The following is a 20412-nucleotide window of genomic DNA, read 5'->3' as shown; positions in this document are numbered from 1 at the left end:
CAAGGCAAATAGGGTGAAGTGGTTTGTCCAAGGCCACACAGGTAGATAATTATTAAGTGTCTAAGGAGGCTGGATTTGAACTCAGGTACTCCTGACTCCAAGGCCAGTGCTCTATCCACTGCGCCACCTAGCCCCTCCCAATTCATTAGTTTTCAAAAGATCCTGAATTGGTCTTCAATTCAATGGAAACCAAGGACACTCAACACCAATTCTCAATTTTTATAACATATAAAAAGGTTTTGGTGTTTCAGACTTCTGCATCTCATAATCAAGATCTTCAAAGGTTCAAAATAATTAATGACAAAGCTGCAATGAAAAGATGCATGCAGTGTCTTTGTTATATAGTGTATTCCCTTTGCTAATATATATTTTTTGTTTTGTTTTTTAGGATTTTGCAAGGCAAATAGGGTGAAGTGGCTTGCCCAAAGCCACACAGCTAGGTAATTATTAAGTGTCTGAGGCCGCATTTGAACTCATTACTCCTGACTCCAGGGCTGGTGCTCTATCCACTGCACCACCTAGCTGCCCCACTAATATATTTTTTAAAGAATTTACATCAATATTCCTTAGGGGAAATTGGTCTATAGTTTTCTTTTGTTGCTTTTTCTTGGTTCAGGTATCAGTACCATAATTTGTGTCATAAAAGGAATTTGCTAGGATTCCCTCTTTGCATTCTCCCCCAACAGTTTATACCAAAATTAACTTTTAACACAATGCTATAGTCAAATATTATTATGAAAAGAACATTGACTGGTCCTGCTACTTATTAGCATTGGTGGTCTTTGAAATGCCATTTAGCTTCTCCAAATCTGTTTCCTCATTTGTGGAATATAACTAATAATAATACCTATTAATACCTGCCCTCCCTTCCTCCCAGGGTTGTTCATATTAATTGAATTAAATGAGAATGTTCATCAATCAATACTTATTAAATGCTTATTTGGTTCTGGGCATGGAGCTAACACCTAGGGACCTAAAGAAAGGCAAAAGCAGTCCCGGCCCTCAAGTAACTGATACTTTTTTCTGTCACAATTATCAAGTATTTTTCCCCCTTCCCTCAGGAAAATACCTCAAAATAAAACCATAGTAGGAAATCAAGCAAAAAAAAAATTCTCATATTGCCCATATTCAAAAATTTATGTCTCATTATGCTTATCAGGCCATCAGGAGGTAGACAGCATTATCATTCTCTGGAATCATAGTTGATAATTGCATTAATCAGAGTTCTTATGTCTTTGTCTTAACAATATAATTATTGTATAAATCGTTCTCTTAGTTGTTCACATAAGTCTTCCCAAGTTTTTCTGGAACTCTCCCTTTCATTATTTATTAGAACACAAAAGTATTCCATTACATATATATATATATATATATGTATATATATATATGTATACACACACACACATATATACATATACATTCATACCTATGGAGCATTTTTCCAGATCTAATAGTGGTATCACAGAATCAAAGTGTGTGCACAGTTTAGTAACTTTGAGTACAGTTCCAAATTTGCAGCCTTGGAACCTACTTTTAACTTTCTGGAATTTCATCTAAGGCAATACATTTTCCTGATTGTCATATGTTTTCATCATCCATCATGCATAATTTATAAAGTGGATAAATCACACCTGAATTTCAACAATTTTTTATTAAAATCATACATAGATAACATCAAATATTCCTTGCTGACAGATCTTAAGAAAATATTAATTTAATTGGTAAAAAAAAGGAGGGGAAAAAAGATGTTTCATCTATTTTAAACCCAAATAAATGACACCTATTCTTCAAAGAGCTGAAAAAAGACAAGTTTTATAAGTTTCTTTAAAAAAAAATAATCAGCACCAATTTTATTACAGTTTATTATAGTAAAAGTTCTTTTTAAGACATTTGCTATTTTAGTCTATATTCTCATTCACTCAGTGTGTTATAACATTTTACATTATTTACAAAATAATTTGCATTATCTAAGATAATTTGCATTATCTAACAATCAATTTTTCCTCTGTGCCTCATATAAAACATTAATTTTACAGAACTAGAAAATAAGAATAGCACAGCAGACTAAATGTGAATGGGGAAATACAATTAAATTACCACAGTAATTTAAAATCCCTGATTTTTTTTTTACTTTGCAAAAATCAAATTCACAAACAGTAAGTCATTCAAAAGTTTCTGCAATTTCTTTATCATCCACTATTAGAGTATGAATAATTCCTTCTTTTCGCTTTCCACTACTGACAGCCTTTATATAACATTCATGATTATCAATACTGAAGTGAGTTTCAGTTCCATCATCTACAAACTCACCCTAAAGCAGCAAAAAAAAAAAAAGTTATGAATTTTCACTCTTCCTGGTATTCATTAAACATTTAAATTATTAGTAAAAAATAAGCTATTTTGAAAAGATATTAAGATTAAAGGTTTACAATTATCTTTTCCTACTGTAAACTTCAGAACACAATTCACCATTTCTATATTTACAATATACTTACGTTTCTGAAATCTTAGAAAAAGATATTTTAATATATCCAAGTGAAATCAATCACCAGTTGTAACTAGGCACTCTTACATGCATATTAATACTAAAAGTATTGAAAGATTATAAAATGAGATGGGAAAATAAGATTGTACCCTAACACAATTTTTCAAGTACACAAGTAATGGATTTTGCTAAGGTACTGGGGGTATCAGAAACTCAAAAATCATAGAATTGGAAAGGACCTCAAAGGTCACCTAGTCTTAACCCTACCTGAAATATGAATCCTCTAAAACATCAACACGTTTTCATCCTCTGTTTAAACATCTTCTAATGGGGAAGATGCTCTATTCTACTCATGGACAACACTATTTGTTAGCAAGTTCTTCCTAATGTTTAAGCTAAAAATTGCCCTTTATGGCCAAGCAAAGGAATCCAATTCTTCTAAATTCTTTCTCCAAATAGTTGAAGACAGTTATCATATTTCTTCAAGGCTCAATATTTTCATTCCTGAACCAAGGCTTCAGAGGTGTTCATATTATTAATATTGTTTCTAATACTCTCACCATCCATTAATATCCTTCCTAAAATGTCACTTTTAGAACTTGGTAAAGGTCACAATTGGACAGTGTCAGAAAGTATAGTGGGTTATTACTTCTTTTCCTTGGAATCTTCTATTAAAGCAGCTTTTGTGGCTGTCATGCAATGTAAAATCATACTGAGCTTGTAGTTGAGTAGAAACCTCAGGTTTCATTTGGATAACTACTTGTCCAGCCATGCTTCTTCCATTCTGTAATCATGCAGCATCAATTTGTCCATTCTGGTATGTTGTGCCCCCCCCCCCCGCTATTTATTTATTCATTTTTACTTGTCTTGCATTGTTTTGTTATCATTATTTTATTAGCTACTCATTATAGCTTCCTATAATCTACAAAGGCATCAGGAAGATCCCTGTAATCCTTTAAAAAAATTAATGCTACACAATACATATGCTTCCATGGCTAAAATTTTGTGTCTGAATTCTTCCCATCCTCACTCCACCTTAAACTATGCTAATCCTATTAACGATGATAAAGGCTGATGTGATCTCTGGAAGGAGATGAGGTGAATATACAAGGGCAAGTTAGGAGACACAGTTGCTCTCAAAGTATTTAGGCTTCCTTTGGATTTGGCTTCTAATGGTACTGTAAAAGATCAAGACAAAGACTAGAGAAGGGGGAAGAGAGATGATAGTATCTGGTAATAATGCTGGGGGATCTGGGGATTCCCCAAATCAGGGGATCTGTGTGAATTAAATAAATATTAAGCACTATGTATAAAAAAGGCATTGTATTTTCAAATCTAAGCTCTGTATTACCTATGTGATCTTGGGCAAATAACAAACCCTAGTCTATGAATGAAGGTTAAATTAGATGCCCTCTGAGGTCTCTCCAATTCCAAAAGTCTTAGGTTCCATTCAAATTAGTAAGTATTCAAATTATGAGAAATGACTTAAAATTTTGGATATAATGTTATGAAACCATTAAGGTACTTGAGCATTCTTATGCTCATATCTAGAAAAATATTTTGGAAATATTGAACAAATAAATTTTCTTATTGTTAAGTAAAATCTACTGTTAAGAATAATCTGTTAAAAATAATCTATATTCATCAGATTTTCTGATTCAGAATTAGTAACATCATGACTATTTTGAGAATCTTGCAATTTATCAAATAATTTTGGCACTATGGCTAGAAAAATGAAGATTATTCTTTGTATAAAAGCTAGATCAAGTCTCTATTGACTATCTTAAGGCTTGTTCACAGCTTTGACCCTTTTGGTTTTGGCTTATCCTCAATTCTGACTATCATATTAATATTTGTTGTAACATCCATAAAGCATCTATTTCTTTACTGTATGACTCTGGGTATAATATCAAATCTCAACTTATTTCAGTTGGTTAAATTTGCTGGGAATCAAGTGGGCATATGCAAACTGAGTTTTTGTACATGTTCTAACATTCCATAAACCACATCTTGGAAATTCCACTGGCAACTAACTGACCAAAAAAAAAATGACATTTTAGCTCATTATTTATTTTGGATTATTTGAGGGCTGACAAAATCAGAAATCTATTGTTAAAGAATTTTTACTAGGAAAATTCAACAGTTGTTGGATTAATTTAAAACAAGATGTTTGTCAAGGGGCTAGAGAAGAACACCAAAGAAGAGATCTACAATCTCTACTCATTAAAAAAAAGTTTTTCATCAAGTGGAAGTAGAATTACTTTCTTAAATGTATTCACAAGAGAAATAATTAGTTTATGTTATAAATTTATTTAAAACAATGATACTTGCCCTCTGCTATTAATAACTAAGATTTTTATGAATTTTCTTTTTCTTTTTCAAACATTTTTCAGTTAGGATTTCCCAGAAAGACCTTGATAGTCAAGATTGCAAATTTCCTTACACAGGTAATGGAATGTTTAGAAGTACAATGAGGATCAATCAAAAAAATTACCTACAAATAAAGTAAGCTAGTAAAAACGACTGATGTAATTTTAAAAGAAGTGATTAAAATTATTGAGAATAACTATCCCAATTACTGGAATGAGATTAGAGGCAGCTTAGTGCAATGGATACAGTTGGCCTTAAAAGTAATGAAGAATCATTTTAATGTCACAGATGGAAGAAAAATCTGTGTAAAGCTGATATGTCTGTACTGTTTCATTACAAATTATTTCCACACTGTCTAAAGAAAAGTACCTTGAACTGAATATCAGGATGATTTCACACTTAAAAACAAACAAACAAAAAACCCTATTAAGGTCATAGTTTTTTACATGATACCTATTATCTAGGAAAACCTGTTTTTTGAAACATCAAGAGCATTTCAATGCCAATTATATACAAAGAATGAATTTAGGCAGTAAAAAATAACTACTTACTGCTGTCTCCAATTTTTTACCATTGCACCAAACATCCATGGTGTCTTTCTCTGTAAGCAACAAGAAGAGATAAGACTGTCTTCTTTGAGAAGTTATTGTTAGAATTCTATATTTTAAGGGAAAATTGGTCTTTAACAATAGTATTTCATAAAAATTATACCAGTTTATTACTTTTTAAAAATTCCTTTCACAATACAAACCCTTTCTTCTTTGATTCTCATTATTTTTTCATGGCTTCACTCAATATTAAATTATATGTGTTTATATTCCTTATTCACAGACAACAACAAATAAACCTTTAAGACAATATCATGGGCCTAAGAAAGCACAAAATGACATTAAAGGCTAAAAATTATATTAAAGAACCAAGTAATGCAAATTAATGTGTGCCTAAAAAGAATTTTCTTGACAGAATATCTTTTAAACATCAGTGAATATCTTTCTAAAAAGCTGTTTCCCAGGAAAAAAATTTCCCCAGAGAACCTGGTGATTTAAACTGACAGAAAAAAAAATAGCATGATAATGAGAAAATGATGAATAGAATTTCAACTTTAATTTGAATTTCCATGATCTAGTGACAGAATAATTTGGTTTTGGTATTTTCCTTGTTTTGGCAGTATTTGAGGGTAAACAACATAATCATTGGGAACTCTGAAAATACTGAATACTCAGGAAATGACATTGACTTGCTATATTGTAGCGGTTCCCCTTTTTAAAAAAAATTCAAAGGTATAATGTAAAATTCTAAATTTCCCATAGCTTACACCAGGTATATGAGTGTATGACTGGGGAAGAGTAGGGCTAAGTGGGAAGAAAAGTCCTATAACCACTCATGAAAACTGATGTCTAGAAAAAGGCAGGAAGGCCGGGAAACACCCTAATTATATTTCTGTAGAAGTAAAAATTGTGTTAGTAATATATAAACAAAAAACAACAATGACCAACTATTATGGAGGCAACCTTAGGACCTATACTCAGAGCTGTAGACCAATTATAACTAAAGTCAATCTCAGACAGTATTCCATTTTAAAGGATTAGAATAATGTTCACTAAATCTGAGAAGTAAGAATATAGAGGGAGAATCAGGAATAGAATAGGAAGGAAGGCTTTTTATCAAGATGTCAAAGAAAGTTGTGATTCATTTGTATATTCCCAGCTTAAAAAAAGAATCAGTTCACTATGATTTGAGTTTTTTAAGGGACTTAAATTAATAGCATTCTAGTACCACCTAAAATACAAGTATATATTAAGTACTGTGATATGAAATGACATTTTAAATACTGTGATCTTGAACCCATTCTCTGACAAATGGGAGATGATTAGACAACATTCTATTTATGGTTCTATACTTCTAACCTTCACTAGATTCCCCTTCTCTATATAATCACTAGTTAAGGCTCCTTCAGGGAGTGAGTTCTGAGCTGGGCAGTTTAATACAAGTATACCACATCAGAGTTTTCTTTTGCCCTCATGATTATCCCATTATATTGCTGATTTTTGCTTAGCATATAAGAACCAAAAAAAATAAAGATTTTCTTGCATCTTGATTTTTTTTCAAACACAAAATTGAATGTTAAGTACTCCAGCTTTTAGCAGACGCCTCACAATATATGTGGCTTTTCTGTTAAGAGCTTATACAATGATACTCTAACCTATTCTTTAATTAGAAGTATTCCTTGAAAATCTGCTAGAAGACATTACAAAAATATAGATCCTAGCCTAAACTATCTCAGATTTCCTAAGGTAAGTAGTGGGAAACAAAGTATATACAATCTAACAAATTCTTTTTCAGAGTAATAAATAGGAGAACTGATGGGTTTGTGTTTTTCTTCCTTTTCTGAAGCTCAGGTAGAGTTGCTATTGAGCAATAAGATTTTTAAAAAATAGGTAAAAAGGAAGGAATGGAACCTAAGAACATAGATAATCCATAACAGGATAAATAAAAAGCCTGGAAAATGAAAAGTCAATCTAGGGTTAGTCATTTTATAAGGACATCTGAAACATAAGACTATAGGAGCCACAGATTTAGAGTTGGAAGGGACAAGCTAGTCCAACCTGCTTCATACAAATGCTCTTATTATTCTGCATAACAAAATAGTTAATTAAATTGAAGAAATTCCTTTTAAAATTCTGTCTCATCTTCAAGAGCACACACTATTTAAATAAACAGGTTAGGGGCAGCTAGTAGATAGCACAGTAGATAGAGCACTAGCCCTGAAGTCAGGAGGACCTGAATTCAAATTTGGCCTCAAATATTTAATAATTTCCTAACTTTGTGACCTTGGGCAAATCACTTAACCTCACTGTCTTGCAAAAAAAAAAATTAAATAGGTTAAGGATTTAAATCCTCTCTGTACATTATGTCTCATCATCTTTAACAACCAATATGTTTAAATATATCAAGGAAAGGTAATTTTTTATGGAAGACTATTTTTATTCTACTTGAGTCACATTCCCTTAATATTCAAGATCATTATAGAGCAATCATTAAAAATAAACACAGGTCCAAGTGTTAACAGTCATAAAAAAAAATCAATGGTCTAAAAGAGAAATTTGCAAATGTAGTATTTTATGCCTATATTTCTGGTTTGAATTTTCATTATATTTATGAGAATATCCAAAAAATACCTGCTCCAAAAAATATTTGTATACTTACAGCTTACCATTTTGGAGAGAAGAAAATAAGTATGAGGAGAAAGGTGATATCATTAAATATAGATGATACCAATAAAAAGTTATGGATCAGGATTTGAAAATGCTATAAGATTTCCACCAGGAAACGTCTTTGCATAGAAAACAAAGTCTGAGGAATAAAAGTCTGTTCTCTATTTGATCTATCAGCACTTTGTATGTTATTGAAAATTTGATCCCTGGAACAAATAAGTGTTTTTGAGATGCTTACATTTCCATTTTTATATCCCAGAACTTAATAGAGCATATGATGACACTTCATTTGTTCCTCATAAGTATACTTAAGTTTGAATCTAGGAAAAAAATCTCCTTACTCTTTAATCTATAAATAAATTAAGTCTCTGATTTAGCTACTTCCCTTCAAACAATAATGCTTTGCATATGTCTTTGACCTAAACATTTCCTTAATGCAGTGAATGCATATTATCATTCTGTGTAGTTAATACTTATTTTCAAAAAAGACTTTAAAGTGGGAGAATTTAATTCAACTAGAAACAGTACATTTTGTATGAGTGCATATACTTTTCAGATTTTCAAAGATCAGTGAGGTTATTAATAACAACCAATAACAGCATTTATGTAGCCTATTAAGGTTTATAAGGTAGTTTATATATGTTATCACATCAGCCTTGTGAAGTAGCTGCTATTATCACCATTTCACAGGAGACTATTACAAAAGCTAATGATTTCAAGTTGACAAGGCTCTTGGAAGACACACACACAAACACACACACACACACACAATTATAGAAAAACTATTTCTAACAGTTCTGGTAGAAAATGCCAAGATAAGGGGCAACTAGGTGGCATAGTGGATAGAGCACCAGCCCTAGAGTCAGGAGTACCTGGGTTCAAATCCGGCCTCAGACACTTAATAATTACCTAGCTGTGTGGCCTTAAGCAAGCCACTTAACCCCATTTGTCCTGCAAAAACCCAAAAAAAGAAAAAAAAAAAGAGAATGCCAAGATAGAATGGATAAAGAGATGGCATTTCCTTCTTTAAAACATAGTTCCTGACACAAACTCAGACTTCAAATAAGTAAGAAATACTCATCCATTCATATAAAAAAAAATTTCCTTTGGAACTGGCACATTAGAAGTGTCTAATAATACAAAAATCAGGTTACCCTTGGTTATCTCTATTCAATGTTTTCATGAAAGAGTTAATGCCTAAGTGGAAAAAAACAGGTTAAACATAAAATTTAAACCATCTGAAACACACAAAAAATCTATAAATGATTAATGGATGTTACAGCAGGAACACAAACTTACCCAATACAACTCTAAAATATACACCATCCAAATGTAAAACCCAAGTATTTGTTGTTTTTGATCTGTTCTCCATATATTTCTTGAGACTTTTCCCATCAATTTCCAGAGTATATTCATATGCAAAACCACTGACTGCATCTATGTTTATGGTAGCTTTTGTTTTTGCAACTCCAACACTAAATGTTTCTTTGCCCACCAATTTGAACATCCATTCTCTTCTGATCTCTTCCTGTGTAGTAAAATATAAAAGTAGAGTAAGAAGAAATGCTAGAATGATATATTCAGTTTTTTATAAGAGGACTAAGAGGGGAGGATGGCAAGCAAAAATCTCTCCCTAAATATTTAAAAACAAACAAAAAAATTGTTCAATAGAAACTGTGATAACAGAACAATGCAGGACAAGTGAAAATAATGGGGGGGGGGGGGAATACCAGAATGAACAAAATACTTAGTTAACCCAGGTTAATTATTGGTCCCCAAATCATGGAATGAATTTTTTTTTAAGGTTTTTGCAAGGCAAATGGTGTTAAGTGGTTTGCCCAAGGCCACACAGCTAGGTAATTATTAAGTGTCTGAGACCGGATTTGAACCCAGGTACTCCTGACTCCAGGGCCAGCCACTGCACCACCTAGCCGCCCCTCATGGAATGAATTTAAATCCATCAAATCACAAGTATTAAAACTAGAAAATGTCAAGTATAACCCCAAATTTCCACAAGGTACTTGTATTAGGAAACAATTCTATCCTAGAGAAGTACAGAATTCAATTTTAAACTGACCGATTCATAGGTAGAGAACTAGCAAAAACTGCTTAACACTAAACATAATCATACAAGTTATGGAATTAATCCCAACTAATGCCTGGAATTATAATAAGTGAGTTTATAACTATTATTTATCTTTTTAAAGCACAGTATAACAAGCTAGAATCTGAATCTCCTTTTTTTCCTGGATTCAGCTTTAATTGTTCAGAATATTCAGTCTACATTCCAGACAAGTATAAACCATGCATACATATTACACTTACAAACAAGATATGGGTTTTCTTCTTACCTTTCCATCTACATACACAACTCGTTTTCCTGAAGTGGTCCCATGTTCAAATTCAATTTTGTGAATACCATCACTTAAGGCAACTTCCCAAACTGCTACGAGATCTGTCATTGTTGCTTTGTGGCTGTAACACGATCTAAGGGAATGAAACAAAGCAATTTTTACGATGTTAAAATAACTATAACCAAATGATAAGATCATTTGCCATATAAGAAAATACCTGGTTTTAAAATGAATCTATTACTGCATATTAAGATTATTCAAGAACTGACTAATAAGTATGTAAATATAACTTTTCTACTACATCCAATTTTCCTTTAAGATATAAACTACTGTACTGATTAGTCCTTTAATTCCAAACAAAGCCTCCTTCATTTTAATAGGATTAAAAATCTATTACTTCTAAACAGAATACTCTTCTGCTCAAGGATACAGCTTTGTAAAGGTCAGTCTCTTAAAATTAGAATAAAATTAATATTGAAATCTATTCCTCATTGGCTGAACTATATAAATAATAAAAACCTTCTAATCCAAGGTGTAAAGTTTATTATAAAGAGTGTTTAATTATGCTAATAATAATCAAAATTTGACTAAAAGTAAATTGAACTCAAGAAAAAGAATGCTATATCCAAAATTCAAAGAATTAAAAATAAGTGTGTAATTTACAGCAACTTTTCTGCCAATATCTTTAAAAAATGAAGTTTACCACAAACTTCTAATACTGTATATGTGAATTTGATTGACAATTGTTCTACAACTACACCGTTAGATTATATTTAGAATAAATTTATAGACGGATATGATATGATCCATAATACTAAAAACATAGCTGTATAAAATATATTTAACAGTATATATATTTTGATTGTTTGTTACTATATACACAGCAACTATATATCTTTTCTGGATGCCCATAACAATTTTTTTTTTTTTCACATCCTTGTTTATATTGCAATGAAAGCTGTTTACCTTACTTCATCTTCAAAGAGAGCAATCTCATCTTGGGATGCCATAGTTATCAAAGCAGCCTTTAATCCAAATAGCAGCCAGGAGAGAGAAAAGCAGAATTGCAGCGAAGAAATATGGAGAGCAGCAAAGATCACTAAACTACTAAGTACTCTTGTTACCCTTCTTTTGGGCCCATATGGTTTATAAACAGAACTTTTATATCATAGAACTGAGATCTCTAATTTCTAGGCCATAATCTAAATTGTGCAAAATATGGCTAATTTCCCCTTTTCCTGTTCTTAAAACTTTTAAGAATTGTTTTTCAAGTATCAACATAGTTTTAGTTATTTAGATGTGGAAAAGACCTTTAGATTCATTTAATCCAGTCCTCTATTTCTAGAAGGGAGGAAATAAGATTCTGAAAGATTAAGTGATTTAATGTCACAAAACAAAGTAGAAGCAGAGCCAGGGCCTAGAATCCTAGAATGGTGACTAAATGATTTCGGCCAAATTCATCTTCTGATAAGTGAACTATTTGACCCACACATAGTCCAAAATAAATTAGAATTCACTAAACTCTTCTGGTTCACAAATTCAGGACTGCTTAGAGTACATAGTCAAACCAGCATGGGCCCAGTGATTTTCTATATACTCCTTTATATCGCCCTAATATGAAATCAATGCCGTTGCCTTTATGTCCCTACCTTTTAACATAAAAAGGAGATAAGCAGTCCATCTTGGAGACAACCAGAAACTATGAAGTGCTTCATAGAAGTATTAAGGAGAAATCAAATAAAATAGGTTACCCCCAACTACCCTTGTTTAAGAAGAATGTAAATAGCAAAGAGAAAGGAAAGCTTTGGGAAAAAACCCAGACAGAAGTTCAAAGTATTTGGTGCACCAAACAAATCCTCATTGATCCACAAATCTTTTAAAAGACTTCTATTCCTAGAATCATTAGGCTGATCCCCCAAATTAGGGAAGGGTTTCTTGTAATCATAAAAACATTTAGAATGTATATATGCAGAACAATCTCTAATTCCTATTGTTTATCTGGATAATTCTGTCACAGTTTAATTTTTTTTGTCTATACAAATTGGCATCTACTGAAAAAGTGCTGCTTTTCCTTGTTTGGAACCAAGCTAAAAAGAAACATAACTGTCATAATTTGAAATCTGAAGTGTTTTTATTTTCCTATTCATACAACATTTATTAAGCACTGACTAAATAATAAGGCACTGTTGCAGATACAACGGCTACTACCACAAACATAGCCACAACCACAACAGCATAGATCTTGTTCTCAGAGTATTTACATTCTTTTTTTCCCCTTTGGTTTTTGCAAGGCAATGGGGTTAAGTGACTTGCCCAGGGTCACACAGCTAGGCAATCATTAAGTGTCTGAGGCCAAATTTGAACTCAGATTCTCCTGACTCCAGGGTCAGTGCTCTATCTACTGGGGCCACCTAGCAGCCCTGAGTATTTACAATCTAATGAAATCTTAAAAGAACTATGCATTCTATTATCACCTTTCATTTCTAGAATCCATAGTCTGGCAAAACGCTAGAAACTTATTATGACTGTTAGATCCTTAGCAAAGAACAATTGTATATATGATTTAGAAGTCATTGTTCCCAAGTTGCCTGTATTTCCAAAGTCAGGGCATGTGTGAAAAGTGTTTTCAAAGAAAAGGTTGAATTTAAGATTAAGTAGTAATAATTGTAATCCAAACATTAAAAGCATATTACTTACATATAGAACTTTACAATTTACAAAATGTTCTCATATGTACTATCTTCTATTATGCTCTATACAACAAACTAGACTCAGGAGATAATCAAATCTAAGAATCACAGAATTTTAGAGTTGAAAGGACTTTTTAAAATTCATCTAGTCTAATCTACTGATTTGAGGAAATGGATTCAGAAAAGGCTTAAGCACCTTGTTCAGTTAAAGTCATATATAACTCTTATCTCCCAACTCTTAAACAATTCTCTTTACTAAATCACAATATGGGATAATCATTAGATTTTACAGATGATACAAAGGAAGAACAGGCTATAAAAGCCAAAAGTCCAGCCCCCAAATTAAAATATTAATCATACAAATCCAATCCAGCTTAACAAGTAAAAAGAAATGTTTAAAATTAAGATCTATTAGCCTTTTAACTTCTATTTCATGATAAGCAATAAATTACAATTTTAAATATTTTCAATGAAAATCATAGAATTTTCATAACAATGATTTAATTACAGTGATCATCATGACTGCAAAGCTTTGAGGACACTATATAATAACTACAAAAAAGGCTTTTGTGGCTATATTTATAGAGTAGAAAGATCAAAGGTTAAGACTATTGCTTTTAAAATTCTATTCAAGGATAGGCACAAAAAGATAATTGATAGGAATAATTAAGGACTAAAGTCTAGCAGATTATGGAACCCTGGGATGGGATAATAATAAATGATAAAAAGAAGGCAGAATTATAAAATGTCTATTTTTTCCTCAACAATTTTGTACTGGAATGGATAGCAAAAGTATTTAAATGGGAATTGAAATTTAAGATAAATGAGTATGGGCAAGAAAATTTACAACCTTCAATGAGCTTAAGCCATTAGGAATGTAAATTTAAATTCAGGCTACTGAAAGTACTTCAAGGCATTGAACTCCGAAATCCTCTATTCTAAATACATTCCTATGTCTTTCTACTCTTTTGAGTATGTCCAGGACTAAGTTTGTCCCATGAAAATTTTTGTTTTGCTTTGTTTTTTGTTTTTACAAGGCAATGGGATTAAGTGATACACTTAACCCCAAGGTCACAAAACTAGGTAATTATTAAGTGTCTGTGGCCACATTTGAACTCAGGTCCTCCTGACTCCAGGACAAGTGCTCTATCCACTGTACCACCTGGTCACCCCCCCCCCTGTACTTCTTTTGACTCACTCTCCTGAACTGGCTCTTCATCATTACTAGGATCTTTGGTTCATCTGTATGCAGTTGACATCAAATCTTCAATCTCTTGATTTTTACCTACTTAAAGAGGTAACCCTGACAAGACTGAATCTACCAGTCTGAATATTAATCATGGAAAAATGTATGTCCTCACTTCTCCTGGGAACCTTTAAAGCCCAGCTTAAGTGCTCCCTCCTTCTAATAGTCGCCAGTTGTGAGTGTCCCTACTGTGTTTTATTTTGTATATGTTCTCTGGAAAATATTGTATGAGATTAGATTCACTAGAATGTAAGTTTCTCAGGGGTAGAGACCAGACCACTGTCTCACTGTTGATTTTATATTCTAAGAAGTTAGCACATGGATGGCACTTAATATTTATCAACTGATTCAATACTTCTCCCTTTTCCCCCCAGGATATCACTAATGTTCTAGGTCTTGTTTTCAGTCTTGACCTTCTCCTACCAATGGTGTCATAAATTATTATTCTCCACAATTGAGTTTCTTGCTTCCTCATTCTCTTATAATCTGGAGCCTTCAATTCAGTCTTCAACTGTTCCTACCAGTGGTCCTCTCTGCTCCTACTCCTGAGCCCATGAACTTTGTTGAAGGTTGTCATCAACTTATGGGTTGGTCCACTTGCAACCTCAACTGGGCTTTCAAACTTAATGGAAAACAATATTTTATTGATGTCTGATTAACTCCCTCCAATCAGCTTCTCACAACTATTCCAATACTTGTTTGCTTTTTCAACATCTTCTCTATTTCCCCTTTAAACAGAAAACCTTCTTTCTCCTATTTTACTGAAAAATCTGAAGCCACATTTCATAAGATTTATTCTCTACACTTTAAAATCTTTCCCTGAAGACTTGGCTATCATTTCTTCTCCTATGTAAGCACAATGAATAAAGTTTCACTTTTTAAAAATGTTTTTATTTAAGGCAAAGGGGTTAAGTGACTTGCCTAAGGTTACATATATAGGTATCTGAGGCCAAATTAGAACTCAGGTCCTCCTGATTTCAGGGCTGGAGCTCTATCCACTGTGTCACCTAGCTGCCCTAGAGTTTCACTTCTTGCCAAGGTGAATAACCTATTTGTTATCATTGATTCCATTCTCTCCCATCTTCTCTAGGAGTTTGTTCCATTGATCAATTCTTACTCCCATCTCTAACGACTAGTTCCTTCTCTGCTCCCTATAAACACGTTCCTTTAAAACAAAAAATCTTCAAGTGATATCGCCACCTCTCAAACTTTCTTCTCTCTTCTATAATAGCAAACTTTTAGAGAGTACTATACTTATTACTTGCTAACTGTGTCCTTACCACCTATTCAATATTTAACTCTGCAATATAGTTTTTCTGACTATAACACATTCTATTCTCAATGATCAACAATGCTTACTTTACTAAATCTGGTGGCATTTTCTTTTTTTCTTTTTTTAGGTTTTTTCAAGGCAAATGGGGTTAAGTGGCTTGCCCAAGGCCACACAGCTAGCTAATTATTAAGTGTCTGAGACGGGATTTGAACCCAGGTACTTCTGACTCCAAGGCCGGTGTTTTATCCACTACGCCACCTAGCTGCCCCTAATCTGGTGGCATTTTCTTTGGTCTCATCTTCCTTCACCTTTCTGCAATACTTGGCCATCACATCCTTCTTCACGTTCTACTATTTCTCAACTCAATATATGCAAATCAGAACTTTTCTTTTCCCTACAATCTTCCCTTTTTCCTAACTTCCCAACCTCTGATGAGGATATTCTTCTAATCAAGCACATTCACAATTTTAGAGTCATCCTCTCAACTCAAACAGATGCCAAGTCTTGTCAATAAAATCTCTATAATTTATTTTGCATTCATTCATCACTCTTTTCTCCACTCAGAGTTGCTACAATGGCTCAGACCCTAATCATCTTTTATTTGTATTATTTTAAAAGTCTGGAAAGTCTCCTTTCCCTTGCTCAACATTTTTTCAGTGGCTCCCAACTGCTCATGGAATAAAATACAAACTCATGAGCCTACCATATATTTCAAATCCACCACAACTTCACACCAGTCATTTCTTTAGTTTAAAATAATTCTTTGACCTAATTAGAAAAACTGAGAGTTTAACATACTGATTATTAAGAATTCACATGCATTATCTATCTACTTTGTAGCTAGCTTCCTTTTCCAAAGAAACTAACCACCTTCCCCCTCAGTGCTAGGTTTCCAGGGAATGAAAATCACTTTTAACATTCATCCAAGAAAAATAATCACTAAGTTTAATTTGCTGCAAAACACCAAAATCAACCAACTGGTCCATCAACAAGCATTCAGCACTCTAATATGCCACTTTGCTAGGTACTAGGAAAGTCAACTAAAAAATTAAACATGTACCTGCCTTCAAGGAGCTTATAATCTTCACTGAGGGAGATCATATGCATACATATATAAAATAAATACAAGATAATTGCGGGGGGAAGGTCCTAAAAGAAGGAGGGTAGGAGGTAAGGAGAGATTTCTGTTGGAAAGTGGCACTTGATTTGAACCTTGAAGGAAACTAGGACTTTTAAGAGACAGAAGTGACTGAGGTGACAGCTAGTATAGAGGTATAAGATGGAATGGAGCATGAAAACAAAAATCTTAAAGACCAAGCTGAAATAATTTTGCTTTTATCATACATGCTTTAGTTTAGTGAGTTGACCGTTTGAGTCCAGTCTACCACACACATTAGTTGTGTGGTCTGTGGCCACAGACAACCCAAATTCTCTGTATCAACATTTCTTCATCTGTACATTAGGGACACTAATATTGACACTACTTCATCTGAGTGAAACAATGGACATCAAGTGGTTTGTTTGTACTGTACAACATCTCATAAACATCTAGCTTTAAAAGGTCTCCCACTGCATCCAAATTCATCCTGAGGAGAAAGCAAGGCTGTTGTCTTTGCACAGCAACCCCTCACCTTGCATGTTCTGGCATCACCTTCCTGATATCATGATCCTCTTCAACAAAGAACTTCAAAAACAACATAAATATCTTCTATTATTAAGATTAGCCTTATCTCTCACTTATTTCAGAGTATTTTGAAGGTCCAGAACTATAAACTCATCAAGTTAGGGAGCTCTGAGTTTAGAAATTCCCCATAATGATGGCAGATCAGCAACTTGTCTGTAAGGAACAGTTTCAGAAAGTTGCCTGATGGCAATATAATCTCCTAAATAAGTAATTTTAAACTGGATGCACGTGCACGCACACACATACACACGTATGTATGAATGAATGAAAAGTATCAGTTTGGTGCGGCTGTTGTCTTTGTTCAGGTGTCTGATTCTGGGTGACCCAAACTTGGTGCTTTCTTGACAAAGGTACTGAAGTGGTTTGTTTTTTACTTTTCCAGCTGAATTTAGATTCCACTAGTTAGGAAGTATTGGAGGTCCCTTTTGAACTCAGGTCTTTCTTACTCTGTGTGACTATCACTATGCTACCTAATTATCCCCTAAATATAACTGTTCATGTCACTTCTCTGCTCAAAAACTCAGTAGTTTGGCATTTAATGCCCTTTGCAATCTGGTTCTAACCTACCTTTGCAGACATTTCATATTATATGCCTCACGTTGGCATGTAAATGATTCTGAGTTCCCAAAGGCCTACCTACTTCTGGCAGCTTCTACCTTGCTGGAAAGGATTCAAAACGGTAACCAGGTGACAAATGTTTATCGTTCCAGCTTAAATTCCAACAGTTTAAGCATAATAAGAGTGATTGCCAAATGTGTGGTTGGCTGCAACTCAAAAATATGAAAATGAAAGGCTTGAGTCCTTCCATCAGTCAGTGGAACTTACTCTGATATCAAGGACTTTGCAAAGTATATGAGAATTTGATTATTCTTATGGAATTTTGTAGTATTTGGATTTGACTTATGATTGAATTGGTATTACTATCTTAACTTTCCTTGTCTGAATAATTAATGAATCAGAGTAAAATCTAAAAATCTTTTGGGGTTTTTTTTTTTAGATCTGAGGATTTTTGCTTTTTAAAGAAATTTAAGCACTTGGCCTTGGAGAACTGAGAAAAATGTATCTCCTCTTTAGGTGATTGGATGTCAGAGTTAATGGATTCAAGAAGACTCATGTCTTGAGTTCAAATCTAAGTTCAGATATGGCCTCAGATTAGTTATGTGACCCTGGACTTCACTTCATTCTGTTTTTCCTTATCTGTAAAATGAACTGGGGAGAAAATGGCAAAACATTCTAGTATTTATGCCAAGAAAACTCTAAATAAGGTTACAAAATATTGCAAACAACTACACCATCTTTTCAGGGGAAAAAAGTAGGGGAGTAAAGAGGGTAGAATGGTAGAATATGGAACTATCTGGCTCTGTTGTACTGTTGGTTACACTGAACTGACTGCCTTTCTTAGAAAAATTTTTTATAAGGGATGGGTAGAGGAAAGTTAGGGTTAGGAAAAGATGTGAAAACTAAAAAAATACCTAAACAAATTTAAAAGGACAAAGTTTTTAAGTTCCAATTGAGTCATTTCTAAATTATCTTAAAACATTTAACTCTGGAAATATAAGTCACTTTGTCCAAAATAGTATATCAAGTAGCAGCTGAGCAATTTTAATTCTAAACACATAGATTTTTTTAAAAAAATCAAATGGAGGGAGTGGCTAGATGGTGCAGTAGATAGAGCAGGAGTCAGGAGTACCTGAGTTCAAACCCGGACTCGACACTTAATAATGACCTAGCTGTGTGGTCTTGGGCAAGCCACTTAACCCTACTGCCTAGCAAAGACTAAAAAAAAAAAAAAAAAAACCAAAAAACTAAAAAAAATCAAATGGACAAGAGAGAAAAACAATTATTTAGCATGGTGCCAGGGGAGATTTTAAAATTCAAATGGACAGAACAGGAAAATACTTTATTTCATTTGTGCATGAGGAAGATTTTAAAATTCAAATGGACGGGAAAACTTTCTATTTCATTTTGTGCACTTGGGATTACAAAGACTCAAAACCTTGAGGCATCTGTATTTTTACCCATCGGTGCTTATTTAAGAAAAAACCCTGCGCCGCAGCAACGCAAGTTTCAAAGTTGGGTGTTCGGCCGCATTCTGCGCTGCTCCGCACAGTCCGGGGCGCTCGGGCTCCGGGATGCCGAGAAGGGCTTGGAGCCCCTCGGACCCCACAAACACGCTCCCCGGCCCTCCCCGGCCCGCGCCTCTGCCGAGGGGCCGCCCGGGCCCGGGCTCGGGGCCCCGCGGTCCGCGCCCCCTCCCCCACCCGCCGGCGGGGTCGGGGCCCCAGGCGGTGGGGCGATGGGGCCCCCCGCCCCGCCGCGTCCCTCCCGCGCCCCCGGCCCCCCGCAGAGCCCCCTCACCCTGCGGCCTCCGCGCCTCCTCGCCGCCTCCCGCCAGCGGCTCCGCCCCGGCCCCGCCCCCGCCCCTTGGCAAGATGGCGGCCGCTCGCGGGGCCGGGCTGCCCTGGGCGGGGCCGCGCCCCCCGGGTCCCGCCCGCCCCGCCCCCGCCCCCCCAAATGTGAGCGCGCTCCCCGGCCGCGGGGGAGGGGCCGCACCTGGAGAGAGCCCAGAGCGCCTCCCAGGCCAGCTCCTCCGCGCCTCCCGCGCGCCCGCGGCGAGCCGAGCTCCCCTGCGTGCCCCACGCGGCCTCCATGCCGCGCCGCCGCCCCGCACTGGCCCCCAGGCCCCGCCCGGCCCGCTCCCCTCCGTCGCCCGGGGAACAGGGCGGGCGCCCCCTGACGGCACAGCTGGTCCCCGCGCGTGAGCCCCCACGTGCCGCCCTCGGGAGCCCGGCGACCGCCGGGCAGTGTGACGTGAGAGGGGGCGCAGGCAGGGCCGGGCCTCGGCGTGGTCCCGGCCCCGCCCCGGCCCCGCCCCGGCCCCGCCCCGGCCCCGCCCCGGCCCGGCCCCGCCCCGGCCCCGGCCCTGCTTCTGGCGGCGTCGCCACCCGCGCGTGTGTACGGCGGCTCCGAGCCCGAGGACTGAAGGATGACATCAGTGCGCGGGGGTCACGCGTGTGCGGCTGCGGCTGGTGGCGCCAGGGCCAGCTCGGGCGCAGGGTCCGCGGGGCTTGTGGGGCTAACCACGGCTCCGGAGA

At 35.7% G+C, this 20412-nt stretch overlaps 1 protein-coding gene across 3 annotated transcripts; it reads right to left on the bottom strand.

Annotated features, from left to right (window-relative positions):
* Positions 1-1666: 1666 nt before the first annotated feature.
* On the bottom strand, positions 1667-19978 carry FAIM (Fas apoptotic inhibitory molecule). Of its 3 annotated transcripts, none has more exons than XM_074214874.1 (5): positions 11391-11449; positions 10422-10557; positions 9370-9598; positions 5407-5456; positions 1667-2311 (listed from the first exon to the last, which is right to left on the bottom strand). In XM_074214874.1, exons 1-5 carry the CDS (start codon positions 11432-11434, stop codon positions 2162-2164), a joined length of 609 nt encoding a protein of 202 aa, XP_074070975.1. In that variant the 5' UTR covers positions 11435-11449; the 3' UTR covers positions 1667-2161. The 3 variants fall into 3 exon arrangements, with proteins under 3 accessions (XP_074070975.1, XP_074070974.1, XP_074070976.1); XM_074214873.1 differs by lacking the exon at positions 11391-11449 and adding an exon at positions 19871-19978 and having other exon boundaries at positions 1668-2311; XM_074214875.1 differs by lacking the exon at positions 11391-11449 and adding an exon at positions 19676-19758 and having other exon boundaries at positions 1668-2311.
* Positions 19979-20412: the final 434 nt, after the last annotated feature.

The sequence above is a fragment of the Macrotis lagotis genome, chromosome 1 (assembly GCF_037893015.1).
Source record: "Macrotis lagotis isolate mMagLag1 chromosome 1, bilby.v1.9.chrom.fasta, whole genome shotgun sequence".
Lineage (NCBI taxonomy): Eukaryota > Metazoa > Chordata > Mammalia > Peramelemorphia > Peramelidae > Macrotis > Macrotis lagotis.
This window is presented reverse-complemented; position numbering and strand designations above follow the sequence as displayed.